Source organism: Phyllosticta citribraziliensis (assembly GCF_038025025.1).
Source record: "Phyllosticta citribraziliensis strain CPC 17464 chromosome Unknown J3D65scaffold_6, whole genome shotgun sequence".
NCBI lineage: Eukaryota > Fungi > Ascomycota > Dothideomycetes > Botryosphaeriales > Phyllostictaceae > Phyllosticta > Phyllosticta citribraziliensis.
In genome coordinates this window covers 933,079-958,362 of record NW_027117343.1, presented here as the reverse complement: position 1 = coordinate 958,362, position 25,284 = coordinate 933,079, and the positions used below count along the sequence as shown (strand labels likewise).

The 25,284-nt window shown below is 56.1% G+C and overlaps 10 protein-coding genes across 10 annotated transcripts; 4 read left to right on the top strand and 6 right to left on the bottom strand.

Moving 5' to 3' along the window:
* Positions 1 to 297: 297 nt before the first annotated feature.
* Positions 298 to 1,115, bottom strand: J3D65DRAFT_553386 (thioredoxin-like protein; the record flags this gene model as incomplete). The annotated part of the gene is made up of 4 exons (XM_066797130.1): positions 298 to 405; positions 461 to 550; positions 618 to 964; positions 1,034 to 1,115. 4 exons carry the CDS (start codon positions 1,113 to 1,115, stop codon positions 298 to 300), a joined length of 627 nt encoding a protein of 208 aa, XP_066655241.1.
* Positions 1,116 to 2,074: 959 nt separating this feature from the next.
* J3D65DRAFT_624361 (acetyl-CoA transporter) lies at positions 2,075 to 4,616 on the bottom strand. Its single transcript, XM_066800240.1, has 3 exons — positions 3,350 to 4,616; positions 2,560 to 3,301; positions 2,075 to 2,504 (listed from the first exon to the last, which is right to left on the bottom strand). The coding sequence occupies exons 1-3, from the start codon at positions 4,311 to 4,313 to the stop codon at positions 2,162 to 2,164; spliced, it is 2,049 nt and encodes a 682-aa protein (XP_066655240.1). The 5' UTR covers positions 4,314 to 4,616; the 3' UTR covers positions 2,075 to 2,161.
* On the top strand, positions 4,479 to 6,254 carry J3D65DRAFT_624358 (Cenp-O kinetochore centromere component-domain-containing protein). Its single transcript, XM_066800239.1, has 2 exons — positions 4,479 to 4,952; positions 5,005 to 6,254. The coding sequence occupies exons 1-2, from the start codon at positions 4,892 to 4,894 to the stop codon at positions 5,835 to 5,837; spliced, it is 894 nt and encodes a 297-aa protein (XP_066655239.1). The 5' UTR covers positions 4,479 to 4,891; the 3' UTR covers positions 5,838 to 6,254.
* A 4-nt stretch (positions 6,255 to 6,258) lies between these two features.
* On the top strand, positions 6,259 to 7,614 carry J3D65DRAFT_364992 (bile acid 7-dehydroxylase 1/3). The gene is made up of 2 exons (XM_066795675.1): positions 6,259 to 6,832; positions 6,884 to 7,614. The coding sequence occupies exons 1-2, from the start codon at positions 6,408 to 6,410 to the stop codon at positions 7,299 to 7,301; spliced, it is 843 nt and encodes a 280-aa protein (XP_066655238.1). The 5' UTR covers positions 6,259 to 6,407; the 3' UTR covers positions 7,302 to 7,614.
* A 551-nt stretch (positions 7,615 to 8,165) lies between these two features.
* On the top strand, positions 8,166 to 9,209 carry J3D65DRAFT_553984 (class I glutamine amidotransferase-like protein; the record flags this gene model as incomplete). Its single annotated transcript, XM_066797161.1, has 2 exons — positions 8,166 to 8,415; positions 8,476 to 9,209. The coding sequence occupies 2 exons, from the start codon at positions 8,166 to 8,168 to the stop codon at positions 9,207 to 9,209; spliced, it is 984 nt and encodes a 327-aa protein (XP_066655237.1).
* A 1,295-nt stretch (positions 9,210 to 10,504) lies between these two features.
* Positions 10,505 to 12,491, bottom strand: J3D65DRAFT_624345 (Dolichyl-diphosphooligosaccharide--protein glycosyltransferase subunit WBP1). Its single transcript, XM_066800238.1, has 3 exons — positions 12,259 to 12,491; positions 11,353 to 12,191; positions 10,505 to 11,302 (listed from the first exon to the last, which is right to left on the bottom strand). Exons 1-3 carry the CDS (start codon positions 12,398 to 12,400, stop codon positions 10,874 to 10,876), a joined length of 1,410 nt encoding a protein of 469 aa, XP_066655236.1. The 5' UTR covers positions 12,401 to 12,491; the 3' UTR covers positions 10,505 to 10,873.
* A 69-nt stretch (positions 12,492 to 12,560) lies between these two features.
* On the top strand, positions 12,561 to 13,330 carry J3D65DRAFT_624343 (NADH-ubiquinone oxidoreductase 9.5 kDa subunit; the record flags this gene model as incomplete). The annotated part of the gene is made up of 2 exons (XM_066800237.1): positions 12,561 to 12,955; positions 13,137 to 13,330. Coding segments are annotated over exons 1-2 (317 nt in total), but the record flags the coding sequence as incomplete, so codon positions are not given.
* Positions 13,331 to 13,519: 189 nt separating this feature from the next.
* On the bottom strand, positions 13,520 to 14,962 carry J3D65DRAFT_603117 (uncharacterized protein; the record flags this gene model as incomplete). The annotated part of the gene is made up of 2 exons (XM_066798186.1): positions 13,520 to 14,641; positions 14,705 to 14,962. The coding sequence occupies 2 exons, from the start codon at positions 14,960 to 14,962 to the stop codon at positions 13,520 to 13,522; spliced, it is 1,380 nt and encodes a 459-aa protein (XP_066655234.1).
* A 1,995-nt stretch (positions 14,963 to 16,957) lies between these two features.
* On the bottom strand, positions 16,958 to 18,284 carry J3D65DRAFT_624338 (short-chain dehydrogenase). The gene is made up of 2 exons (XM_066800236.1): positions 18,091 to 18,284; positions 16,958 to 18,041 (listed from the first exon to the last, which is right to left on the bottom strand). The coding sequence occupies exons 1-2, from the start codon at positions 18,164 to 18,166 to the stop codon at positions 17,116 to 17,118; spliced, it is 1,002 nt and encodes a 333-aa protein (XP_066655233.1). The 5' UTR covers positions 18,167 to 18,284; the 3' UTR covers positions 16,958 to 17,115.
* Positions 18,285 to 19,049: 765 nt separating this feature from the next.
* J3D65DRAFT_696181 (uncharacterized protein) lies at positions 19,050 to 23,968 on the bottom strand (the record flags this gene model as incomplete). Its single annotated transcript, XM_066804023.1, has 3 exons — positions 19,620 to 23,968; positions 19,331 to 19,574; positions 19,050 to 19,249 (listed from the first exon to the last, which is right to left on the bottom strand). The coding sequence occupies exons 1-3, from the start codon at positions 23,589 to 23,591 to the stop codon at positions 19,050 to 19,052; spliced, it is 4,416 nt and encodes a 1,471-aa protein (XP_066655232.1). The 5' UTR covers positions 23,592 to 23,968.
* Positions 23,969 to 25,284: the final 1,316 nt, after the last annotated feature.

The following is a 25,284-nucleotide window of genomic DNA, read 5'->3' as shown; positions in this document are numbered from 1 at the left end:
AAAAAATGCCCCGAGCTTCGGGAAATTGATGATTGGATATAAACATGGCTCATCTTGAGCTTGGTAGCATTTTCTATATCTACGCACTAATGGTATCCGCGATTACAAGTAGACGAGCAGACGCCAGCTAGTAGACTACCCGTCCAGGGTGTAGAATTGCAACCAAAACAGACGTGACGAGAGGAAACGTGTCAACAAGCATAAAACGTTACAGTATCCCTCTATTCAACATGCGCCGGGCACGCACAAGCAACAGACCCCTTACATCTACCACCCGGGTTGGTATCATGATTTTCTTTACTGGGTCATGGCATCACCGCCATACTTCTTCTCGAGGTACTCCTTCTGGCCAACGGGGTCGGCCTTGATGGTCTCCTGGCCGGGGTTCCAGTTGGCGGGGCAGACCTATTGCGTGATTAGGCTACGTGTGACGTATCATGGGAGCACCGGGGCTGCTTACCTCGCCGTACTTCTCGGTGAACTGGAAGGCGTCGACAAGGCGGATGGACTCGTCAACGCTGCGGCCAACGGGGAGGTCGTTGACGGTGATCTAAAACGAAACATCAGCCTCATGCACGTCCGAGACTTGCGGCTGCATTGCCGAGCGTTCCACGTACCTGACGAACGACACCCTTGGGGTCGATCAGGAAGAGGCCACGGAGGGCGACACCCTCGCTCTCGAGGAGGACACCGTAGTCCTTGCTGAGGGAGTGGTTCTTGTCCGAGATGAGGGGGATGTTGATGTGGCCGAGGCCGCCGTCCTTGCGGCTCACGGTGCTCCAGGCGAGGAGGGAGTACTCGGAGTCGGTCGAGGCAAAGGCGACGGAAACGCCGCGCTTGGCAAACTCTGAGGCAGCGTCGGAGAAGGCGATGATCTCAGTCGGGCAGACGAAGGTCCAGGCCATGGGGATGAAGGCGAGGATGAGCCATTGGCCCTTGGAGGTGTAGTCGGAGAGGGAGATTTCTGTAGCGGGAGGCGTGGGATTAGCTCCAGCTCGGCGGACCCTGGCGCAAAGTTGACAGGAAGACTAACCCTCAAAGGCACCGTCGACAACGGCCGTGGCCTTGAAGTCGGGAGCGGGGTGCTGAACGCGAACCTTGCCAGCGAAAGCCATGGTTGATGGTGTTGTAGTGTGGGTGGGGGGATTGACAAAGAAGTTGAGGGCTAAAGTCAAGCAAGCGGCGGAATCAGCGTCAGAATCGCAAAGGAGATGGATGAGAGAGGACGGAAGTCTCAGCGGGCGGACGCGATGGTAAAGTCGGAGAGCGTGTTGCGAGAGTTGGGAGAGAAAAAGTGACGCCACGGCGGCAGGCTTACCTAAAAGACGTCCGAGACCGGGTTGGTAGGCTGAGGCAGGGAAGGTTTGGTTGATTGATATATTCAGTGCAGCTCTACAAGACCCTGTTCCCCCCTTGGGCACTAGACAGATTATATATGGCGGCAGCTCAAATCCAGAACGCCGGCATTACTTCAGCATGGCGGGCTGACGGCGTAATCGATGGGGGAGAGCGAATTGTGGGTCGTCGTCGTAGCTATCGTCGAGTATCGGCCCGCGCGCCGAGTTACCTTGCTGTTCTCTGGTATTCCTCATCTTCAGCTTCATCAATAAGCCGTCGCCGCTGTCTCTGCCACGGCGTGCTGCTTTGTCTGCTCTCAAGCCCTGGTCTGGGCCCGTCACACGCATGGAGAAGTCTCACCTCGCACGCCGCTCGCGGATCGCCATCATCGACCCGCCAAGCAGCGTCGCGGCATCCCACTTCCGCTGTCGTGAAGCTATGGCCATTGACACCATCCCCTACCAACGCCCGATTCGGCCAATGAGCCCGCGCCCACGCTACCTCTTCGCTGAAACATTTCCCGGCAAGCTTCAAGCCATACAGCTACATACCGAGCTAGCCCGTGTGTTACTCTGCTTCACATGTTGCTTTTTGGCGCCCGCCCAATGGATAAACACCCTCAACGACGGCTATTTTGCGTTTCCGCAAGCTTCGTCCCAAAAGCGTAAACGAAGCGCACGCAAAGCTACCATCCCGCTAGGTACTGTCAAAGTCACCATCCATGCCTCGAGTCTCTTCTCCATTCTATTGGGTCGCTTTCTGGACTGTACAGCATGGCGAGTCGAAAGGCTGCGCTAAGAATAAGGTTGCAAAGTAAATCTGTCTATCGGTACGCTGTGGCAGACCCCTCCGCAATCCTCCATGCCCGAAGAGGCAGTGAGTTCAGCTTCAGCGCCGCCGGCTTGATGAAGCTCCAAAAAGTTACCGCTCCCACCATGATGCAAAGTACGTTTACAATGTAGTAACCGTCGTGCTGCACGTTACAGCTCCCGCCCCCTTCAATGCACCGATGCTTTTCAGACTCGGCTACGCACGAAAACGCCTGTGTAATGACATTGCTCTTGTCTGCCGGGGGAGATGTCGGCGGCACGCACGTGGCAGACGTGAAAAGGTCCACAAACTTCAGGATGAAGAAGCGGGGGAACGTGCCACCCAGGTTCGAGACGCTGTTCACATTGATCAGCAAACCCGCACACAAAGTGTGGAGGGGGCAACACTTACGTAGCCAGAAGCGTCATGTATGTACCGCCGATGACCGGATCGGCAATCTTGGCGTGGAAGGCCGAGATCGCAACGAACATTACTGTACTCATAAAAGTCGAGAACACATGTTCGACAATGACCGTCAGCAAGTACCATGTTGTCACCCCGCCAGCCGGGAAGATCATGACCACAAATTGGGCAAACGCGGCAGCCGCGAGGCGGCCGACAAATGCCCAGCACCACAGCTGCATGGGCGGGTACGTTTGGGACCATTTTCCTGCATAGTACCCCAGCGAAATCTCAAACGGAAAGTCTATGAGGACCGTGAGCGCCATGTCTTCTTGGCTGAACCCTTTGTCGAGGAGCTTGAGGTTCGTGACGGCGTCGTTGGCCTGGAAGCCAATCTTTGCAATCAGGTGGATCATGATGAAGGTTTGGATATTCTTGAGTTTCAAGATGCCGCCCATGACCTTGTAGACTTCCCAGATTCCGTCGTTGTTCTTGGTCTTCTCCTCACGCTTGAGGACCGCAAGTGCAAAGGTGACGGCCAGGTATGCCCAACCCCAGAAAGTCAAATATCCGCCCAGGGTCATTACTCCCTCGGGCTGTGGGGTCGAGCGAAACCATTTGTTGGCAAAATCCGGGGAATTGAAAGCAAGGAAGACGGTGTACGACAAGAATTGACCAGCGGTGAGGCCGACGGTCTGCGCCGTGGACGCGTACGAAAGGTTTTCGTTGGAAAGGAGTGTAAGTGCCCAGCCTGTAGTGCGTTAGCGTGGTAAAGGACACAGCTCGAGTTTACGCGTACCGTCGACTGCAATGTCTTGCGTGGAGCACATAAAGACCAGGAAGAACCACCACCAAGTGAAGGCCCAGATGCCCGCCCCACCGTCGGCGCCGGCCTCCTGCATCATGCGCTCAGCTCTGCTACCGAGCCAAAGCATGCCAAAGCCTGAAAGTGCTTGAATGGGAAGGATCCAACTCTTTCTTCTCCCGACCTTGGGGCTCCAAATGGCGTCGACGATGGGGCTCCAGAGGAGCTTTAGGGAGTAGGGATACGAAGCGAGAGAAAAGACACCGATCTGGCTGTACGATAGGTGGGACTTGAGGAGAAAGGGTACGGATCCCGACGCCAAGCCCGTCGGTACTCCCTGCAAAAAGTAGAGGAGGACCAAGAGCAGGAAATTCCTTTGGTCCTTCTTTGGGAGTTCGCTGAAGCCCTTGGACGAGCCATGGTCCTGAGCGACCCCAACGGCGGGATCCTCGTCCAAGCTAAATGTAGTGGTGTTCATGTATGTGGAGACCTGGGACTGAGGCGAGGTGTCGTCTGCGGCCGCGTGCTTCCGGCGGTGTTCAAGCAAGCTTTCCATTGCGCCAGTCGCATGGCCGTTGCTCGTCGTGGAATCAATCGAGTCGTCTCTTGGGCTCGCAGTTCGAGGGTTGGGGGATTTGCTTTTTCGGCGGGACATCTGATTGTCGCTGCGAGGAGAGTTGAGATCCGACTCGCCAGAAGCAAGGACAGAGCTAGTTCCCAGGTTGTCGGTTCGGATGCGCGGAAGATGGCGGCGCTGTCCGGAGGGGTCTGCGGGATGGCTTGACGAAGGAACGTCTTTCAGCTCGAGGTCTTGGTGTGGATTGGGTCGTTGTTGGCTTACGGAGGTCTGGCGCTGGTGTGCGGCGTGGACAGGGAGGATATTGGCCGTGTCGGACAAACCGTGAACTCCAGGAAAAGTAAAGGGACGCGAATAGGAATCACCTGGTGTGGTAGGCATCCATGTAACAATAGTTGGAACGAAGTGAAGCTGGTGTTGTTTGATCTGGTGGTGGCCAAAAGCGGAACGTGTCCACTATGGCGCGCCGGCGGACGAGTGAGAGCTGAGAGTGGAGGGGCAGGAGGCGTTGAGGTCGGCGAGCGAGTGCGAGAGCGGTGAAGGGCCCAATTCAGGAGCAAGGCAAGGCAGTCTCTGACAAGACCTCTCGTCTGTGCCTCTCAGTTTGAAGAGTCTGGTGTTGTTCAAGACTCGCGCCCCCTTTGGAGCTGCTCTGCCTTTGAAGCCGGCGAGAACGTGCTCCCCTTGTTCGGCGCCGCCCAGAGCCTATCCATCCTCGGTCTCAAATCCGCCCGTCGCCAAGATGCGCACGGGATTGCGCGTTTCCTTTGACCTCGACTCCGACGCGCTTCGAGCTCCCGACCGCAAGCAACCTCCAGTCCCGTCGCTGGCCTCGCTGCTCATCGCCGCCGTCGCCTGGCTCTCCTTCCTGTCGTCCATCTGCGCCTGGGCCTACAACCTCCACCACTTTCTTCGCACAGACACACTGTCCCTCGTGTCCGCGTCGCTGTACTAGCACCATGACTTCCGTCGTACCCGACTCGCAGCTCGACAACGATATTGGCTATTTGCGCCATCAGGGTGGGTGCTCTTCTTAATCTCGTCGCGTGGGTCACCCGCTCATCGTTTCCAGTTGAAGCTTTAGAACGCCGCCGCTCCGCACTCTCTGCAACTCTCCTGTCTTCCCAGCACATCATCGACCGCATACAGCGCGCGAGAACCAACGATCAGTCACCAACGTCACCAGCCTCGAGTGCCTTGGATATGTGCAAGAGACAGAGAAAGCGCAACCTACAGAGCCTATACCGCAGATGCGCTGGAATCACCGCCTTTCGCGTCCAAGACCCTGACCCCTGCGCCGTGGACAATGGGAAACTCCTAGGAGTCTGCATAGATGTCCATGTCAAAGGACAACCTGTTGATCCATATTATCTTCTCCTCCACAAGCCTTCTCCTACAAGCGACGCCCTCCGCATCCACAAACACACAATCCCGCCCTGTATTCCGCTCAAAGCCCTAAGCGCAAAGCATCTACCGCAGCCAGCGCCTTTGACCGAAGACCAGGGCTCGTCGAAATCCGACTCTGTACAGAGTCTGCACACACTCGTTCGCGAGCTACGAAAAGAACTAGTATCATACCATTTGCGATTGCACGCCGTCTCCAAAATACGCAAAGACGCTCGTCTACCCAACATGGAAGATGGCGAAAATTCCCCCTTACATGAAGCCGGCGAGCTGGACATCGTTGACGTCAAAGCTCTGGATGCTTCTGCCAGAGAAATCGGCATTACTTGGAAAGATGGCAGCACAGCACGAATCGCCATTTTCAAGGATGGGAAAGTCGAAAAGGCGGTACACCGAACTGAACTTGGAGAGTCGCGCAAGCGGCAAGTTGAGAGGTCGATTAGTGGAGGTAATGGCAGTGTTGAGGGAGTAATGGAGCGGCTGCTCGCTGGCACCGCCTAATGTCTTGTATCCTGATGATTGTATGAATTGACGAGTTTTAGATTAGACCTCTCTCGCGTCCGCTGTTTTAATACATCCTTTTCAAAATTCCTCATCCTGCGTTGCCGATGTCTGCTGATATCCAGATCATGCTGGGTAACCATGCACCGCGTGTAGTCGTCAGCACAGAGCAAGGAAGAGATGCCGGACATGAATCCGGCGTTTGGCTTTCCCATCCATCTTTGAGCACGCAAACAAAAGACTGGAGTTAAATCTCGGACAACGGCACGTCTATGATGCCCGATCCGTCATTATGTCATCATAAAGGGTGGTCTTCCATGGTATACAAATGGAAGTGTCCACGGCAGGACCATCGGTTGGTAGGTACGGAGGTACGGCTTAAGTCCGTGCATCTATGCTGTCACCTCACAACAGACACATGCACTATAGTTTAGCACCACTGCAGCTGCCATAAAGCTGAACTCGACTGCCCTTGGTTTCGAAGCAATCTGCTCGGACATTCACCCATCTTCGACCTTTTGTCAGACTCGGAACCAATCATCCAACTTACAACCCACGGCAACCTTGAAGATGACTGCAGCGGCAAACCTCCCAGACTTTAACAACATCTTCTCCCTCGAGGGCAAGACGGCCGTCGTTACCGGTGCCTCTCGAGGCCTTGGCCTTGCTGCTGCATCAGGCATTCTTCAAGCTGGTGCAACCAAAGTCTATGTCACCTCCCGCAGTGCCAAGGGCTGTCAAGAGGCATGCGATGCCCTTGCAAAGGTGCCGAACAAGCGCCCCGACGCGCAGATTGTTTCGGTTCCGGCCGATTCGTCGACCGTCGAAGGAATTCAGCAGCTCATCGATGCCATCGCCAAAACGACCGACCATGTCGACATCTTGCTCTTGAATGCTGGGGTGATTTTTGGTGGTTCCATCGACTCTTATCCCGAGGAGAAGTGGGACCCGGTGCTGGGCCTCAACCTCAAGAGCATCTTCTTCTCCGTGCAAAAGTAAGTCGTCGTTACTCCAATTCAACAGCCAACGGTAACTGACTAGCGTAGATTCCTTCCCCTCCTGACCAAGAAAGCGACAGCTGCAGACCCGTCACGAATCCTCGTTACCGCTTCAATCGGTGGCGTTGGGGTCACCTTGACTGGCGAGGAGGGTACCATTCCCTATGGCGTGTCAAAGGCAGGAGCAATCCACCTCGTCAAACAGCTGGCTGTCGATCTGGGCCCGCGCAACATTCTGACCAACGCAATCTCTCCGGGTTTCTTCTACACCGAACTGGCGGCAGACATGATCGAGAGGCTCGGTGGCGAGGATGCGCTGGGTAAGAACAAGCCGAATGGTAGGTTGGGCAAGCCTGAGGACTTTGCTGCTACCGTCGTCTTTCTCGCCAGCAGAGCTGGTAGTCATATCATTGGTCAGAATCTCGTTCTTGATGGTGGAAGCACAGTTGGAACAGTCAAGCGATGAGAAGTCGACGTTCCTGGAGGCCTGTGGAGCTAGGACAGCAATCCCCCTACTTTCACTCCCTAAGTCCGAGTTTGTCGTCCAATGAAAGAGGAGATTTTCTCTGCCCTTGCTTTTTTCTTTTATCCCTGTCGCTCTCCGCGAGGCGAGCCCTGTCACGGACCTTTGCTATTGCCGATTCGGGAAAAGCATCAACAAACTCTCAGAGTCTTTTCTGTGGCAACAGCTTTTCAATCGGGGACCGTGCTTCATTGCCACGGAGCTGACCGCCACTCAGAGGAGCTGCATTTCTGTAACCTTCTTCAAATTGCAAAGTACGTCAACGATCCACCCAAAGCTATGACGAACATCTGGACACGTCTACCGTCCCTGGCGAATAAAGACACAGACAGCAAACCGTTGTCGGACTTTGGGGCCCCACAATATGGCCGATCTCCGGACTTTTGCCCCCAGCCGACCCTATCAAGAACCACAAAAGGCCAGGGAATGGGTGCATCTTGTCGTTTATCAGATCTCGTCGAGATAGTAGGCTTTACAAATACTCAGAGACAACCAAAAGGTGTCCGAAGCTGACATTTAGCCCAAAATTGGTAGGGACGAGTGCCGTTGATGGAGCTCTAGGCCATCGGAAGAAGACGGAGGCGAGGTGCGATGTTCGGCCAGACTAGAGATATTGTCTCGTAATGGCAAGAGAAGGATGCGTCGGACTAAACGGCGGAAACACTACTCCACCAAGTTCCTGCTTGCAATTTCGACGGGTTCAAAAGCCAGAGTCCTCTCTTCACATTTTCTGTCTTTCGTCCTTCTGCTGTTCCTCTGTTTGCCCGAGCGCCTCGTTTCAGCACGGTCTGATATCATTTCTTCATCATGGTCTCTCAGAGGAACTTCAACGTTGCCGCCTTCAACACCGACCCAACGGTGCCTGCTGTGCACAACAAGCGCGGTCTCTACAGCGACATCTTCCAGCATGAATTATCGGCCGCGGCCCAGCGTCTTGCCGCCTCTTCCTCTCACAAGACTCCCGTTCCTGCACTCAAGTGGAGCTCCTACAACGTCGTCCAAGGCGAATACCCCTCCCACCCCGCCGAACTCGACGCCATTGTCATCTCGGGATCAGGTAAGTTCCAACCCGGCTCAGAATCATAAAGCTAAACTAAACAGACATGTCTTGATTAAGCATCCTCTGTGTACGAGCCACAACCCTGGATCGACCGCCTGCGTGTCTTCATCCAGCACGTCTACGCCAACCACCCCCACGTCCGCTTCTACGGTTCCTGCTTCGGGCACCAGATCCTGTGCCAATCGCTCCTCGAGCCCTTTGGCGGCCTTGTCGAAAAGTCTCCCGCCGGATGGGAGGTCGGAGTCCAGCCTGTGCGCATCACGACCGAATTTCTCGCCGCGTTCCCCGTCGATGTTCACCACCTGCCGTCTGCCAGAAAGGCCGACGAGCTGGTTATGCGCCTGCAATTTGTCCATGCCGACCACGTCGTGCTGCCGGGTCAGAAGCAGCAGCTGCGGCAAAAGAAGCGTCGCACCGGCGGCTACGGTGGCGGCGGCGGTGTGGGCGCTGAGATGCTCCCGCCTGACTGGGTCTTGATTGGCAGCAGTGCCCTGTGCCATGTCCAGGGAATGCACCAGCCCGGTCGCGTCTTCACGCTGCAGGGCCATTTCGAGTTCGACCGCTTCATCAACTCGGAGACGGTCAAAGTCTTTGGCGAGAACTGGTCCCCGGACTTCATGGCCGACGCCCAGGACATGATCCAGCGCGACGACGACGCAAAGTGGGTCGCCGAAATCGTCATGACCTTTTTGCTTGGCGAGGGCAGGCAGGAGGGCTTCGGCGCTGTCATGGGCGAGGGCGGCCTGCTCACTCCGCCTGACGAGGTTGACCACATGGTTGACTTGCAGTGAGCGAAAGAGGGAACGTCACCAATCGCTTCCTACGACCATCCGACCACGGCATCAAATCATCCTGGTCTTTTCTCATAGGCGTTGTTCCCGCAGAGGCGCTATCGGAGTCTTATTTTGTAAGTCATCATTGTCCACTCGGTTCCGAGTTTTCCGCATCTAACGCGCCTGTAGTTTTTCTTTTATACCCCTTTCGAGCCACGACACGTTTCTTTCCTTTTTCTTTGCCTTTTCTTATCTGTCGGGGAAAAGTTCTTTACGACTGTCAAGATACGATACATACGCTGTACGATATGAATCTTTTCTCTCTCCCTATGTCACGTAGCCCGGTTAGCTAGATTTATGGAGATGGTTGATATTGGACTTGCCATGTTTGCTCGAACATATGACGTGACTCTGGGGATGATTGGACGAATGCCCGTGGATTTGATCATGTGCGTTGGTCAGTCGGTTCAAACACACCGCTCGCGAAGGTGGTGAAAACATCCGGGGCTGCCAGCCAGCCAACGGCCAGCGAACGACCCTCCAACGCCGTCCCCACGGGCACGCCTTGACGTCTAATCTCATCTCGTCTCAGCTCATCATCTCGTCACCACATCATGTCCTCCGCCCCTCGTCCATCACAAATCCGACATCCGCCCGCCCGACGGACGGCCTACTCCGACCCGACCCCATCCAGTCGAGTCGAGTCAACCAACCCCTTCCTTCCCTTTTCCCCACCCTTGGCTGCTTGCTGCATGACTGCGTGTCCCTGCTTGGCTGCGAAGTCGGCGCCAGGCGGCCAGCCCGGCTCCGTCTTCGCTGTGTGCTTTTCGTGGGCGAGCAGTGGAGTGGAGGTTGTGGCTGGAGTGTCGTGGGCGAAGGTTACTGGTTAGTTGTTTGATTGGGCGATCACTTGATTGGTTGACTAACGTGGGCAGGTCGGAGCGAGCGGTGGTTCTTGGAGATGGTCACCAAAGAATGGGATGAATGGGGATTCAGAGTGAGGGGTTAGTCTTTGGCCTTTTCGAGAGCGGAGTCTGAAGGATCAAAGGGGGGCTTTGCTGGATGAAGTCAAGATTGAACGGCTGGTGAATATCTTGCACGTCAGGGCTAGAGTCCGATAGATAACCAAGTGTCGAGGATGAAGCTGAAAGATGAAGGACTAGAAGCCGAAATATCAAATGTCGGCTCGCGCTATTCATCGCTGGCTGGGGCTCATGTTCATATCCAGGTACTCAGGGGTGCCACTTTACCTTTCAAAAGATCCATTCAGTCTCAGAATTAGGGGTATACGATACCCGAGTGCACAGCGAAGACTCATGTGCCAGGCAGCTTGGATCTAATTGAGTTTCAGGAAGCATCAAAATCTTGAACGTGGATGGATGTCGATGGGGCATTTCCTCCGGCCTCTGGCCAGTGGCCATTTTCAGAAGCTCTAGATTTTTTGGGACTCCCATGCGTTCACAAATCACCGGACAAGGCTGAGTGTCATGAAATTGTAGTTTTTTACAACACAAGTAAGCGCCGCAAGATGAGAAATTCCTGAGCCACCTTTCGTTCAGTGCACAAGTCCCAAATGCCATGACCCCAGGATGACAAAATGACTTTTTACTTTTCATCCTCTACCTAAACATATCATCCAAAAACTCTAGCGACGACAGGTTCAGTCTTCTTCGAGGCAGAGATTACTGCGTCTTCTTGGTCTTGTCGCTAGCAGGGGCACTGTACAACCAAAGTGCCACAAAGACCACCCATCCGGCGACAGTGACCCAGATACCTGCGATCCAGGGCCATGCACCGCTAATCGCCCACGACCTCGCGTACTCGTCGTGCGCAAAGTGCCTCACAGTCACTTGCCTCTTCTCGTCGACGTTGGTCAGGAAGGGGCGCTTGAAGTTGACGCGGAAGTTGAAGATGCCGTGTTGGTCCGGGAGCTTGAAGTCGGTTGCGAAGATGGTGGAGTTGGGGTGGGTGGGCGAGGGCGCGAGGGCATTCAATGGAAGACGTTGGAAGGGCGACAGCATGCTGAATTCCAGCTGGACGACGTCGGACGGGGCGGGGTGGAAGGGGACGAAGTGGTCGTTGCTCCACTCGGAAAGCTCAATTTCAAAGGCCTGTTTGCGGTCAGTTTGTAGCCAAGCATCTTATCCGGAGCAAGACTTACCACGTCGTTCTTGATTCTGTAAATCGTGGGGTTGTGCTCAGGGACATCAAGACCGGTCTCGTTGATGCCACCTTTGACCGCGCCCTCGTTCAACCAGTGTTGGAGGCGTCCAACCTTCAGAACGCCGGTTTCCTTGAGAGTCCATGCGGTGATTTGCTTCGCGAACTCCCTGTTGGCCGCCTTCTCCTCCTTGTCGCCACGCTTGACGGTCGCATCGAACCACTTGTCTTGCAGCAATTCAGAGCTACCAAGGACGGTGAATCTAGCAGAGTTGCGTGCTTGGAACGCCGTGACAAGAGTCAATTGCGTGCCCACAGCAAACGGATCATCGACCGCTTCAGCCTCCTCCTTCGGGTTATAGGGATAAGCGGTGCTCGGGGCGCGGAGAATCGGCGCCAACATGGGGTTCTCGTTGCCTAGGACCTGGCCAACCGCGCGGGGGACGGCGACGACACCATTTCCACCGAAGAAGCTCTTGACGCCCTCCTTGTACTCTTGCGGTCTGTCGAGAACGAGGACATCGTGCTTGTCGGCCGCAGAGACCTTGTCGTAGTTGAAGTGGTCCACAACAAGCGAGTTCCTGTCAGTCGACAGGTGAATGTCGAATTCGAGAAGAAGCGATTGGATCGCAGTCGGAGTCGCAGACTCGCCAGACAGAGCCATGAGGATGTTGCCTTCGCGGTTGATGAAGTCGACAATCGTTTGAGGGCTCAGGTTAGGACCGAGGCCCTTGGACTTGGGCGGAAGCAGAATAACATGGTCGTAGGCGCGCTCGCCATGTCTGAAGAGCGACAGCTTGTCATCTTTGGGCGAGGAAAAGGTAAGGGAGAAGCCGCGAGCTGTCATCAAACGCGAAACAATCAGCAGCTGTTCAAGTCTCTGGAAGAATGCGCGGGGAGCATTTACAGGTCAGGTCGGCCCAAAAGGTCGAATACTTGTCCTTCTCGCCGGCTTCTTCAAGGACAACCAGCAGACGGTTGCCAGTGTAGCTCAATGCATGGGCGACGCCCAGCAAGGCAAGTAACAGTATCGAAAACAACCACCTCATTGTGCTGGCAGAGGATGGCGAGGGTTGTTCGGTGGAGCTGTAGGGGAAACGTAGCCGATGCGATGCATACGCAACGCGCGCCAAGACGTCGAGCTTCCCCGAGCTCTGGCGGAAGATCCAACCTCCGCCGGGCCTCCTCCGCCCTCTCCAATCAACGACATCTCAATCAGCACCGACCTCCAAGCTCCGCTACCATCCATTGAGCTCCCCACGCCATCGCGGCTCCTTGACCACTCACTTCAGACCTCCGTCGTCCAATTGCCCGCCATGTCCAAGCCCTACTTCTGGGCCGAGCCCGTCCGCTACATGCGCTGGGCCTTCCACGAGAAGCCCGCCATTACCTGGTCTTTGGTGCTGGGCGGCACTGCTCCCATCATTCCCATTGCTGCGCCGCCAATCAGGAGATTCTTTGGCGACGAGCCCGGCAGGCCCATGATTCCTCACAACTACCCCAGTGAGTCCTCCACGACCGGAGCACCATCCTCAATACCAAACAGAAGAAGAGCTGGCGGGGACGACACGGAGCTGCGGATCTGCGGGCGTGATGATCAAAGCGTGAGCTGACCCGATGCCTTGTCTTAGTTCCCAGGGGCCCGAGAAAGTTCCCCGAGGGCTTCGATGACCCCAAAGAGTGAAATCGACTGTGGATTCTGGGTCAATGCGACTCGAGACGCAAAGAAGGCGACCGAGAGAGCAAGAGACCAAATATACCAGGCTGATACATATCCCGCGGCAGAGTGAAGAGCAGGTTCAGCGATGCAATGATTAGAAGCGTACCAAGAGATGCCGCTTTTGAAGTGTGGAGTCCAGGAGTTGGTATTCTGCTGCATAAGACTACATGAAAGCCGAAGCTATTGTCTTATGCTACCCAATCCCTGGCCATGATCCTGATACATCATCCATTCATGTGCTCGTTTCCGTACTCATCCTTCAAGGTGTCGTATCTGATGGTGGCACAGTACATTTCTGTCCACGCTGTGCTTGTCCCTTCATGCCGTTGTTCCAGGGGTCGTATCTGATTGCGCACTATTCGCGCCATGGCCTTCGATCCTTTACAAGGCGCCTAGGTCCTTGTCGCCATCAGTGTTGTAATCAAACAAAGGGAATCTTGTCGTCGAGCTACTGCACGAAAAGGCTGTCATCGTCGTCTTCGACAAACTCCTCGTGCGTACGCTTGTAGGGAGCCTCCTTGGTGCCGTCCATCTGTGCCATGTCGGTGGAATCCTCCTCGTCGTCGTCCTCGGCAACCAGGACCTCCAAGTCCGAGTCGTCGTTCTCGCTGTCGCCGAGTGAGGGCTCGTCCGCCGGCTCTGGAGTGAGGGCCTCGTCCGTCCAAGGGCAATGCTTGCGTTCGATGTCAAAGCACGCGAAGTACTCGACGGGACTCTGATGAACATCCAAGCGCAGATTCTTGACCATGACGTCCTTGACGAGCTCCTTCATCGCTTCCTTGATCTCCTGGACGCTGTTGGAGACGATGGCGCGGCCAGGACCAGAACAGCCAGCGTAGTCGGCCTGGGCCTCACGGGTGTAATATTCTTCACCGCCATTGTGGAGGAGCTTGAAAAAACCCCATCCGCCGTCCGGACCATCCACGCCATTGCCTTCGGCCAGGTACTGAGCGAGCCACATCTGGAATCCAGAGAATCCGATCCACACAAAGATGTGGGGATCGTGTTCGCGTTTGCCCTTGACGCGGTCGACGTTCTTGACGTATTGAAGTGCGTTGGGCTTGTACTGCAAAATTTGCTTTTGCACGGCCTTCTTGCGCTCGACGAACTTTGCTGCCTCGCGGGAGAATAGCTCGTGGACCTCTGGCTCCAACGAGTTCTTCTCCTGGGGGGTGATTGTGTGCCAGGTGCCAATTAAGTGAGTTGCTGCTTCCTTGAACACAGCGACGGACTTGATGCGGAGCGCCAGTTCGACCCAACGCATGGGACCCGCCTGAATGGAGCGCCAGAGCGCCTGCTGAGTCTCGACCAGCGCGAGTTCGATCGCTGTGAAGATGTGGGTGTTCTCAAGCTGGAGGTACTCGGCAATCATGACAAGGTTCATAGTCCTAGTCAAGACCTCACAGAAGTGGTGGGAGCCGCCAATCTTGACCGGCCTGCCGTAGAGTGCGCCGATGACACTCTCCCAGTCCTCGAGGACGTGGTTGTCGGGGTCGGCACCGAAGCGGTCGAGGATCATGGAGACTCGAGGTCCGTCTTCGTAGATTATCCGTCCGTTTGCGTCCAGCTTCTACATCGGGAATTAGTAAAGACTGACGACTCAGCTGATTGCCAGCACAGGGCGAAGACAAACCTGAGCAACGAGGTCTCCGATCTCGTGTAACTCGCCGACGTTGACGAGCTCGATGCGGAAGCGTGTGGCGTCGCCCTTCTTGCGGGCTTTGGCGGACAGGATGGCCGCGTTCTCGTTGCACAACAGCTCCTTGAACCGGTCGGATGCTCCACGCAAGACGTCGGAGTGGAGCCTCAGGCGACGGGCAGTGCTCAGAGCCAGGTCGACGTCGCCGTTGCTAAAATTAGGATAGACACTGGCGGTCGAAGGAGCAGCCATGGTTGGATGCAGGTGGTCTAGATGGGACGGTTGGTTAGCGGGAGGGGAGAACGTGAGCTCCACGTGACACGGGGTAGACAAGGGGTAGGTCAGTGATGCTGGGTGATTCGTCGGGTCAGAGATGGGACGGTTGGTTGGCGAAAGGGGGAGAACGTTTGGTGCACGTGACACGGGGTAAAGAAGGGGGAGGTATGTGATGATGGGTGATTCGTCGGGTGAGACATGGGACGGTTGGGTAGTGAAAGGGGCAAGACCTGAGGTGCCAGGGTTTGACTTGTGCCGGCATGTGCTCGTCAGGTAGGAGTTGGGACGGTTGGTCAGTGGAATCAGGGGGAGAACCTGAGTTGCACGTGACACGGGGTAAAGTAGGGGTTGACTTGTGCTGGTGTGTGATCGTCGGGTGAGAGATGGGACGGTTGGTCTTTGGAAAAAGAATTCTGAGGTGCACGTGATCCGGGGTGAGAACAGGACTTGGGAGCATTCATACCTGGCTGAGTATTCAACTGGAAGAAGAATTTCCGTCGGGAGGAAGATGAGACGATGGGAGGGATGCAGCGAGGTTCACGTAGGATTTACGTGATGTGGGCGGGTTTGGCGTTGAACTGTGTACCGGCAGGTCTGAAAAAGGTTGGGTGTAGAAGGAGGTGGGTTGCAAATTGGGTTGAAAAGTAGAGGAGGAAGAGCAGGTCGACGTTTCTTGGTGATGTGCTGATCTGGGAAAGGTTGGGCAGTGGAGGAAGTGGATTGCAAAGTGGGTTGAGAGGTGGAGGAGAGAAGGGCAAGTTGAAATTCATTAGTGACTCTATATGCGGCTGGGGGGCTCGGCGGGCTGCGCTGCGAGAGCGTTTTGCGGTCTGTGGGTACGCTGCATGTGGACGATGATGTCGCCGACTAACATCACCAGGCCCGGAACACTCAGCTGCTGGCTGTCAAGCACATGGCGGGGGCCTGCCATCTGAGCGTTTTGCGGTCTGTGGGTGCGCTGCATGTGGACGATGATGTCGCCGACTATCATCACCAGGCCCGGAACACTGGCTCACAACCTCAGCTGGCTGCTGTCAAGCACTTGATGGGCAACCATATCCTCATCTGAGAGGGGATTGATCGGAGGAGCCGATTCTCGAAAGGGGTTCCAGGGGAGCTTCTGGATAATGGGATATCAACACCGTGAGAGGCTCTGGGGCACCCTCTCTCCAAGAAAACGACTCTTCCCTAGCAGCGCTGGTTCAGGACGACGATTCCTCCCGGACTGCATCTCTGGAAGACGACGACAACTCCCAAGCGACTTCACTGATGGACTCTGAGGACCCCCTGACAGCCACTCCGCAGGCTTACGATCGCGCCCGAGGACTGAGTCTTGACAACAACGAAGACTCCTCAGTGGACTCTGCGGAAGCTTACGACCGCTCCTTGTACGCCACTTCGCGAATACACGACAACTCGTTGACAGGCGCTGCTGGTGCTGACAAAGCCTCCCAGACACATACACTTGCGCAAAGAATATGAGGCCTACTTGGGCTTTTGTGCGGAGGCATACCTCCTCGATGGCCTCCGTCGGAATGTACGAATCCCCCTCGGCCGCCTCTGTACAAGCGTACGGCTCCTCCCTGGCCGCCTGCGTCAAAGCGAGTGACTGCTCCTTGGGCTGCTCTGCAGCAACTCGCGACCCCTCCTTGGTGGCCTACGTCGGAGCGCACGACTCCTCCTTGGCCGCTTCTGTAAGAGAGCACGGTTCCTCCCTGTACGCTCCAGCCACCAGATCTAGCGTATCGAACATCTCACTTCAGGGGAAACACTGAGGTATCGACGGAGAGATACAAGGAGGAGAGGGGTCCTACGGTCGGAAACGGGATTTGGGCAGGGCGATGAAGTGAGGAGAGCCGGGATCAAGCATGGCGGATGGAGGTGGAATCTCTACACAGTATACTTGGGACTGTGGAGTTTGGGTGCGGCAGATGCTCCTCGCAAGAGGAGCCCGCGGATATGTCGAAGGGCACACTGCATGAGATGTTGCCATCGGTGAGGATAACATCGGGCTCACCGAGTGCTTCTGAGAAGAGTCACTGACTACGAGAGCAAAAGCAGAGTACTACTCCCCAAAGCCACTGTATAACTCTAGCGCCTCTACCAACAAAAGAACATGCGCCGCAAACCTACAACTTGGATCTCCCCCATCCATCCTGCGCCAGCCAGCCAAACACAGCCTGGACACCCTTCTCATACTTGGCCGTGACCAACCCCTTCCTAGGATCGCGATCAGGACCCGGATCATTGACCGCGTTGACAAGTCTCGTGTTCCCCTTGCCCACCTCAAGCACCTTGCCCAACGCGAGGCCCTCCTCCACCGCACACCTCAGCATCGCGGCCGCCACCTCGGCCGGCTCAACCCACCCCTCGTCCTCGGCGCCGCCGGTATAGATCATCTTCTCCGGGTGCTCGGTCCACAGGGGCGTCTTGATGACGCCGGGGGCGACGGCGTTGACGCGGATGCCGGTTACGGGCTCGAGCGGGCCGAGGCAGCGAACGAAACCTGAGATGGCGTGCTTGGTCGCGATGTAGATGGGGTTCGCCAGGCTGGGCGACTGCCCTGCTACACTGCTGATGTGCACGATGCGCTTGGGGTTCAGGGGCGACGCTTTGGGCGGCGTGGTTGTGCTTGCTTGGCCGTTGCGTGTGACGGTCGTTGGGCGCGGGTGCAGCCAGTACGACAGCGCCAGCTGCGTCGCCCGAATGGGGTGCGTGAGGTTGATGTCGAGCGTGGCGTAGCGCCCGCCGTCGGCAGGGTCCTTTGCTTCTGGGTGGCCCGGCGGATGCCAGAAGTTTGACCAGTGCGGTTCGTATATCCCGGCGCCGGGGCAGACAATGTCGAAGTCGCCAAACGCGCGCAGCGTCTCGTCAAACATGCGCTGCAGGGCGGGCCAGTCGCGCACGTCGGTGGTGACGAAGATGGCGCGCGGCGACTTGGTCGAGTCGGAATACTTGGAGACTAGAGCCTGGGCTTCCGGGCGCAGAGAAAGATCTGCTATGACGACATTGCAGTTCTTGGAGAGGAGCAGTTCGGCGAAGCAGAAGCCGATGCCTGAGACTGTCAGTATCGAGCAGACATTGAAAAGAGAGAGACTTTGCACCTGACCCAGCTCCCGTAATAACAGCCGTCTTTCCGCTGACGGAGAAGGGAGCAAGCGTGGATGGTGTTGCAGCCATTGGAATGTCTAGTGAAAAAGCCGGAGGAATGTGTCAAAGCAGTCTCCGTGGCCAACACGGCTTTTTATCTCTCGTCAGCGCCATGCTGCTCCGTATCGTGGTAGAGACGAAAACAGTGGGTCGCTAAAGGCGGGGCGTGGGGTCGTCGACGCGGGGATTTGTGCGAGCCACTGAACCAATCGGCAAAGTTGCAGCCCTGCCATGAGTAGGTTAATGCGTCAAGACCTTCCATGTTGGGCTCTCGGATCACCTACCTGGTCGCGTTACATGGAGCCAATGATTGTCTTGAAGTAAACATCCAACGAAGCAATCCGAGACCGGCGTTGAAGGTTTGAAAGAGTTTGAATTACCTGGTTTGGGTTTCTACGATGTAGACTACCTATGCCTGTCCCATGCTTTTTTTGTCACCCTCCTCCCATGTGCCTTGCTGTTCTCGAACATCAACATCAGGCGCAAGTCTGCTTAGATGTGCCCACTCAGTGGGAAAAGGCCAAAGTTCAAGTCAGTCGAATAAGACTCGAGTAACACCTTGCCAATGCAAGAGGGTATCTCGCTGTTCGCAACCGCCGTTTACGCCATTTTCAATGCCGCCAAATTAGAAAAATGCCTCCACTTCCCAGTTTCCTCCCCTTCTTTTGTTGTTTTTTGTTTTTTCTCCGAAACGTTGACCGCAATCATGAGTGCGGTAGATTCAGCGTAAGAGTCGCAACGGACAGGGACTGGGGGCAGTCGAGGGAATGAAGAGGTGGTGTCTTCAGAGAGCATGTCACGGCAAATCTGGGCTTCAATATTCCGGAAGGCCATGGTGGCCAGCCAACAGCCAAACCTATGTCCGCTGCGTTGGCAAAGCCCACCCATGGCCCCAAAATACCAAGTCGCGATTTCAGAGGTTGAGCACTCTACTGGGGTCCTTGAGGAATTCGCGGCGATAGTCGGCGATGGCTTTGGCAACAGCTTCGCCGCTCTTGACGCCCTGTTCACGCAGACTTTTGAGAATCTGCCTCAGACCAACCCGCCACAAATCTTGGTCTTCCTGGGTGCGTCCGGGGTTGACGATCCCGAGTTGCAGGAGGATTTTGTCTTCTGTAGGGTGAGCAAGCCTCAAATCAGCTTGTGGACGGGGGCAAGGTAAAGTGGAGACAATGAAACATCATTGTGACGCACCGCTGATACCCATGCCGCGAAAATGCTGCCCGTCGCACTCGGGGTCGTTGCAGATTCCACCTGCTGCTTCGAATGGACAGATTGGTTTCATGGGGTCGATTTCATGGCTATAGGTTAGCGACTTGAACCCACCAGACACGCTCTCGGTGTAGCTGGGGTGATAGCGATATGCCTTGAACATCTTCAGAGGGCTTTCGTAAGGCGTGAAGAATGGTTGGGTTTTAATGTCACCGGTAGAGCGAGCCTGCCCCAAAGTCAGTTGTAGAGCTCCTATTAAGGACACACATACCTGGGAGCTGTCGCGACTGGTTTCAGGTCGCGACTGCAGCTCTGGAGCAACGTCGTCAGTAATGATTGTCACCTCTGGGGTCTGCGACGGAGCTTCAGAGCCAGAATGTGAAGCCGACGTGGGGAAATTCCGCAGCGATGGGTGCTCGGACTCGAATTTGGGCACAGAAGTCTCAGACGGCGAGGGCGAAGACGTGTGAGCCGCTGCAGGAAGCGCATCGGAAGGCTCATAATCATCCTCACCCTCGTCCATGGCTTCCGAGGAAGCATCGCCACCACCATTAGGCGAGGTCTGATCTTGGACGACTTCCACAGGGTCATTTCCTGGAGGCGTGTAGTCTTCCTCGTCTGCTTCGCTTGAAGCGCTGGACGAGGAATCGCTGGCGATGTCCATTGCGTCGTCCGCAGCCTCTGGGGTCGAAGCGCGAGGCATAGGCTCTGGCGAATAGAAATCCTCAGAATCTGCGTCTGCTTCAAGTTGTCCGGTGGCCGCCGGCTGCTGTTGTTCCTGGCTTCCTGCCTCACCACTCTCTGGAGACTCTCCAATAGCTTCGGGTGCAGCGAAGTTCTCATCAACTTCACTGTCCGACATCTCCATCTCAGCATCGGTCTTGTCGGACGCGTCTTCGGACTCTTCTTCAGAAACGTCCATGATCGATGAAGCCCGAGGGCTTGATTGTCCTTCAGTGCTCTTGGAAAGCTCTTCCGGCTGAGCCTGGGGCTGTTCGGTGGTCGTAGGATTCTCCCGAATCGAATGCTCTTGCGAACCCCCATCTTCGTCATCTGCATTTGCCATGGACTTGTCTGCGCCAGCATGGAGCGACTCGTTGGGAGACAATTCTTTCTCTTCGTGGAAGTCTTGGGCCATAGATGCTTCGGCTTCGCGTGCCTCCTCCTTTTGCTGCATGATCTCCTCCTTCTTCGCCTGAAGCTCCTCATGCGCCATCCCCTCGGTATCAATGCCAAGGTTTTCGAGCTCGTTGGCGAGATCATTCTTTTCCTTCTGTCGTCTTCGATTGTCTTCCTCCAATTGCTCCATCTCTCTCCGAAGTTGTTCAAGTCTACTCATGTTCTTGCTCAAGTCGGCGTCAAAGGCGGTAAGGCCAGATTCTATCTCGGCTCTTCGGCGCGTCTTCCAGTCTGATGGAGCTGGTGACGGGTTGGCACTACCCCTGTCGGCGAGCAACGACCCGCTCCGTTCGCGTTCCCTCGCACTGGGTGCACGATCTTCAAGAGCCCTCGTCAGGGGACTCATGTTCGATGGTGCAGCTCCATTCGATTGGCCAGGCGCAGTGCCGGGACTGTCCGCCTGTACTGGCGTAGAGACTTGTGTTACTGGACCCGAGTTGACTGGAGTCCCAGTCCTGCTTGGCTGGCCCTTGGACTTGAGGTTGCGCTGGCGTTCCACGAGCTTTCTTTTCAACAGGGCAATTTCCTCCTCTTTCCGTCGCAGCGAGTCGGCGTGCGCAGCCGAGCCTGGCGTTTGCGAGGCTGGAGGGGTAACCTGAGCAGAATTTTGATGCCCCATCCCCGGTCGAGGAATATCGATTGTGGTCGGAGGGTATTGACCAGAGGTGGCAGTCTGTTTCGACTGGTATGGCTGTGGCTGCGTCGAGGCTCGAAATGGTTGCTGCAGCTGGTCATCAGCTTCATTGACGTCCTCGACGCTACCTTCGTCGTCACTGACTTCGATAATCATCATCTCAGTACCGGTTTCGTAACGGCTTTGCCCAAAGGGCCGCTTAAAGGCTGATGGCGTCGCTGGCTTCACATCGTCAAAGTCGGCAGCGACGGGGCGCTTTCGGTTTTTGACCGAGCCACCTGCTAATACAGGTGTGCTTATTGTCGGAGCAAAAGGCTGGGAGACTGGTGGCGCAGCCAGCATCAGGCCGGGGATGCCGCCAGCAGGGGAGACACTCGCGGGAGGCGTGCGAGCCACCTGGTCGTCCTGTACCGGTGTTCTCGTCATTGCCGTCTGCGCAGCTGCCTGCAGGGGTGCAGGTCTGGCGGGGAGACTAGCTGAGGCGCGCATTTGCTGTGAAAGGGCCGCCCCATTTGTTGCTGGTGATGGCCGCAGGTTTGGATTGGCTGACGCTACAGCCGCCTGCGCTTTGGCACGCGCAGCTTCCTCCGCATCCGCTTTCTGGCGCTGCAACTTGAGCTCCTCGATCCTTTTTCTGACAAGCTCATTCTGTGCTTGCTTTTTCTGCGCCGCAAGAACAGCAGGGTCCACGGCTGGAAGGTCCTTCTGATCTACAGGCTGCTGTGATGTTTGAATGCGAGTGGTGCCGGGGTTTGCAACAGTTGAAGGTGTAGTGCTTTGAACGATTTGGTCCGAGACATTTTGAGAAGTTGATGTCTGAGGAGCAACAGGTTGGGTTGGAGCAACGCGATTTGGCAAAGGCTGTGGAGCAGGCTGGCTCGGCGCACTCTGACTTGGGGCAGTAGAAATCGAACCAACTTCAGCCGGAGAAGCCTGACTTTGAGTTGGGTGATTGAGATCAATGGTAGCCGTTCTATCTTCCATGGCAGGAGTCGGATTTCCCGCCGAAGCTGCCGGCTTGTTCGCAGCCGCACTCGTGTTCTTCTTGGCTGCCATCAAGCGAGCTATGTACGCAGCACGGTCGGCAGGCGGAGAGGCGACACTCGCTGTGCTATTCCGACTACTAACAGAGGTACCTACTGCAGTTTTCTCCTCGGGTTTGGCTTCGGAGGCAACAGTTCGTGGGGCGGCAGCCGGACGCGATGCGGCAGGCTTGATCTCAGCTGCTTTTGCGGGCGGCTTGGCTGGGAGACTAATGTTGGAAGCTTTGACTGTGGCATCGATCTGTTTTTGAGGCGCGTGCGAGGGAGGTTTTTCATGCTCCGTTCGGTCGACGAGAAGACCCAAAGAACGCCAAACATCCTCGAGGATTTGCGAGTCAAGGGCAGCGTAGTTTTTCACGTCAGTCAGGCTGAAGCCGCAAGCACTCAATACCCTCAGGAAATTCTCGGCCTGCTCCTTGATGTTCTGCGCCGGCACAGGATCGGTCGGCTGCGAGCCTCGGATAGCTTTACCGGAGAGCGTTTCTCCAGGCTGCTCTTCGGAGCGCGAATCGATGACACTCTTGTATTGCTGCGAAGGATGTTCGTAGTGGTCGGACGCGCGACGCCAGTGGTCGGATCGGCTTTGGCGACGCGATTCATCGCCTCTCGAGTTCATTGAAGAGTAGTTGTCTCCATAAGCTGGAACACGAGGTGATCGCGGCCGGGCGCTGGATGAATATCTGCCAAAGCCTGCATTGTGCTCCATGTCAGTTTGCAGAGGCTCGAGAGGTCTGTTGTTACGCGTCCAGCGGGCATCAGAACCAGTGGGAGCAACTCCGTCCTTCCCCGGACGGTAGAAATCACCTCCAGCAGCAGATCGATCGTCGCGCACGCGGCTCTGTTGAGCGGAAAAAGAATGACGCGTATCGCTAGCGCGTGCATTTGGCTCCGGCTCATCACTGAGCTCACCTTCCTCCTTATCCGCGTTTGCAATCTCCATGACGCGATTATTGGGAGCCGGCGGGGTCGGTAACGGGTGCTGGCTCGCGGCGTGCGGAGTTGACAGAGGTTGCGGTGGAATCGGAACCGGAAGGTTTCCAGGTGGCGGGAAACCAAAGGGGATTGGAGGAGGAGGCGGTGGAAAGCCCGACTGCGGCGGCATCGGGGGGAGAGGAAATTGCATGCTTCCGCCGGTTATCTGCTGAATCGCAGCGGCAACCTGAGCAGGATCCATTGCAGCCAGGGCGACGGGTGGAAACGAAGCGTTTTGCTGATAGGCAAGCGCGTTGGGAGTTGGCTGCGAAGTTTGCGGCGTGAAGGGCGGCATTTGGAAAGCGGCGCCATTGTTGTTGGGCGTCGACTGGCCATTCTGCGCCGCAAAGCCTGGGTGAAATGGAAGACCATGATGAGGCGGCGCAGAGGGTGGAGGCGGCGGCCAGTTGGCCATGACAGTTTGGATTTTGATTCCCGGGAGCACCTGGGCGTTAGCAGCTACGATTCACAGAGGCAATCAGGCGAGATGGGTAGTCCGAGACGCCGACTATGCATGGGGTAGCAGAGGCGCAACAAGTTCCAGCCAAGGAGGAGGAGTCAAGGCGCGTACTGGTCATGCGGAGGGGGCGAAAGCGGAGGAGCAGACGGAGCAAACGCGTCGCCGTGAGTAGCGCAGGCTCGAGGAGCAATCGGCACACAGGCGATGAAGCTGACAGCGCTCAAGAGCAGCAGGGGGGAGGGGAGATGGGGGGAGTGAGAATATCGAGAGTAAAAAGGATGAGGGTCGGGGGGTGGTCGACGTGGTGTCGTGGTGGAGAGTTGGACGGCTGGGTCAAGTTGGGTTAGTTGGTTCTTGCCGTGGGAAAATGTCGGCTCAAGGGCTGAGGATCTGCCGGGTAGCTAAGCGAGGCTAGTCCAGCAGCGGCATGGCGCGGATGTGGATGGCTGGCGGGCTGGGGTCCTTCCAGTTGCCCTGCCACACGGGCCATGGTCGCATAGGTAAACAACTGCCGTGGTGAGAGGGACTCACTCTCCACGCGCCAGACCTCTCCTCCTCTCCCGTCGAGCACCCTTTCCAATGCGCTGTACATACTGAACAGGTGCCTTTCTTCGCTGCTTTTCCTCTGCCTCCCCGCGGCATGCAATTCCCGTTTGATACCCTCCCTTGACCACCTTGACCTCGCCGCGCGACATGAGCGCCCCCGCGCAAAACGGCCCACGATGGCGCGCCAGCCCTTTCAACAGAGGCTCCTCATCGCCATCTCCGACTCCCACCTCGAATACCTCTAGACCTCAATCAATGAATTTCTCCTCGCTTTCACCACCACCTTCGCAGCCTTCAGCTCATTCCCGGACCCAGTCCTCTAATGCCTTGATACCCGGAAGAAGTAATACCACTCGCCTCCGCTCCAACTCGCAACGACAGAACGCCTCTGCCGCTGGAACCTTTGCGCCCAAATTCATCAAGTCCGAAGAAATGCAAAATGCGCCCCAACTCGTGCGCGGCATCGAGGGCGAGAACGACTTTTCGGGCAAGAGATATGTCTGGTTGAAGGACCAGGACAAGGCGTTCCTGCGGGGCTGGGTGGTCGAAGAGCTGGACGACAACCAGCTGTTGGTGCAGTGCGACGATGGCAACGTGAGTGCTCAAGTACTTGTTGTGGGCAATAGCTTACCAGGACAAAGCAACAAACCGTCGACGCCGACAGTGTTGACAAAGTCAACCCCGCCAAATTCGACAAGGCCGACGACATGGCAGAGTTGACGCACTTGAATGAGCCTTCAGTCATTCACAACCTCCACATGAGGTATCAAGCAGACCTGATCTACGTAAGTGGTTCGCCCAGTTTTTAGACATCTTACTCACGGACCATAGACGTACTCGGGCCTGTTCTTGGTCACTGTCAATCCCTACTGCCCCCTTCCAATATACTCGCGCGAATACGTCAACATGTACCGAGGACGGACACGGGAGGATACCAAGCCTCATATTTTTGCCATGGCCGACGAAGCATTCCGGAACCTGGTCGACGAGGGCAAGAATCAAAGCATTCTCGTCACTGGCGAGTCGGGCGCTGGAAAGACGGAAAACACCAAAAAGGTTATCCAGTATCTTGCTGCTGTTGCCACGACAGATACTCCCCGGG

Excerpts from the sequence above, each read along its gene's own strand:
- J3D65DRAFT_624361 (XM_066800240.1), bottom strand. The coding sequence starts at position 4,313 with ATGCCTACCACACCAGGTGATTCCTATTCGCGTCCCTTTACTTTTCCT. Across the intron at positions 3,302-3,349 it reads GCAAGACATTGCAGTCGACG|GCTGGGCACTTACACTCCTT; the intron begins GTACGCGTAAAC and ends AACGCACTACAG. Across the intron at positions 2,505-2,559 it reads TACATGACGCTTCTGGCTAC|CGTCTCGAACCTGGGTGGCA; the intron begins GTAAGTGTTGCC and ends CAATGTGAACAG.
- J3D65DRAFT_624338 (XM_066800236.1), bottom strand. The coding sequence starts at position 18,166 with ATGGCTGCAACACCATCCACGCTTGCTCCCTTCTCCGTCAGCGGAAAG. Across the intron at positions 18,042-18,090 it reads TATTACGGGAGCTGGGTCAG|GCATCGGCTTCTGCTTCGCC; the intron begins GTGCAAAGTCTC and ends TGACAGTCTCAG.
- J3D65DRAFT_624345 (XM_066800238.1), bottom strand. The coding sequence starts at position 12,400 with ATGAGGTGGTTGTTTTCGATACTGTTACTTGCCTTGCTGGGCGTCGCC. Across the intron at positions 12,192-12,258 it reads CTTTTGGGCCGACCTGACCT|CTCGCGGCTTCTCCCTTACC; the intron begins GTAAATGCTCCC and ends GTTTGATGACAG. Across the intron at positions 11,303-11,352 it reads ACAGAATCAAGAACGACGTG|GCCTTTGAAATTGAGCTTTC; the intron begins GTAAGTCTTGCT and ends GACCGCAAACAG.
- J3D65DRAFT_624358 (XM_066800239.1), top strand. The coding sequence starts at position 4,892 with ATGACTTCCGTCGTACCCGACTCGCAGCTCGACAACGATATTGGCTAT. Across the intron at positions 4,953-5,004 it reads TGGCTATTTGCGCCATCAGG|TTGAAGCTTTAGAACGCCGC; the intron begins GTGGGTGCTCTT and ends CATCGTTTCCAG.
- J3D65DRAFT_364992 (XM_066795675.1), top strand. The coding sequence starts at position 6,408 with ATGACTGCAGCGGCAAACCTCCCAGACTTTAACAACATCTTCTCCCTC. Across the intron at positions 6,833-6,883 it reads ATCTTCTTCTCCGTGCAAAA|ATTCCTTCCCCTCCTGACCA; the intron begins GTAAGTCGTCGT and ends TGACTAGCGTAG.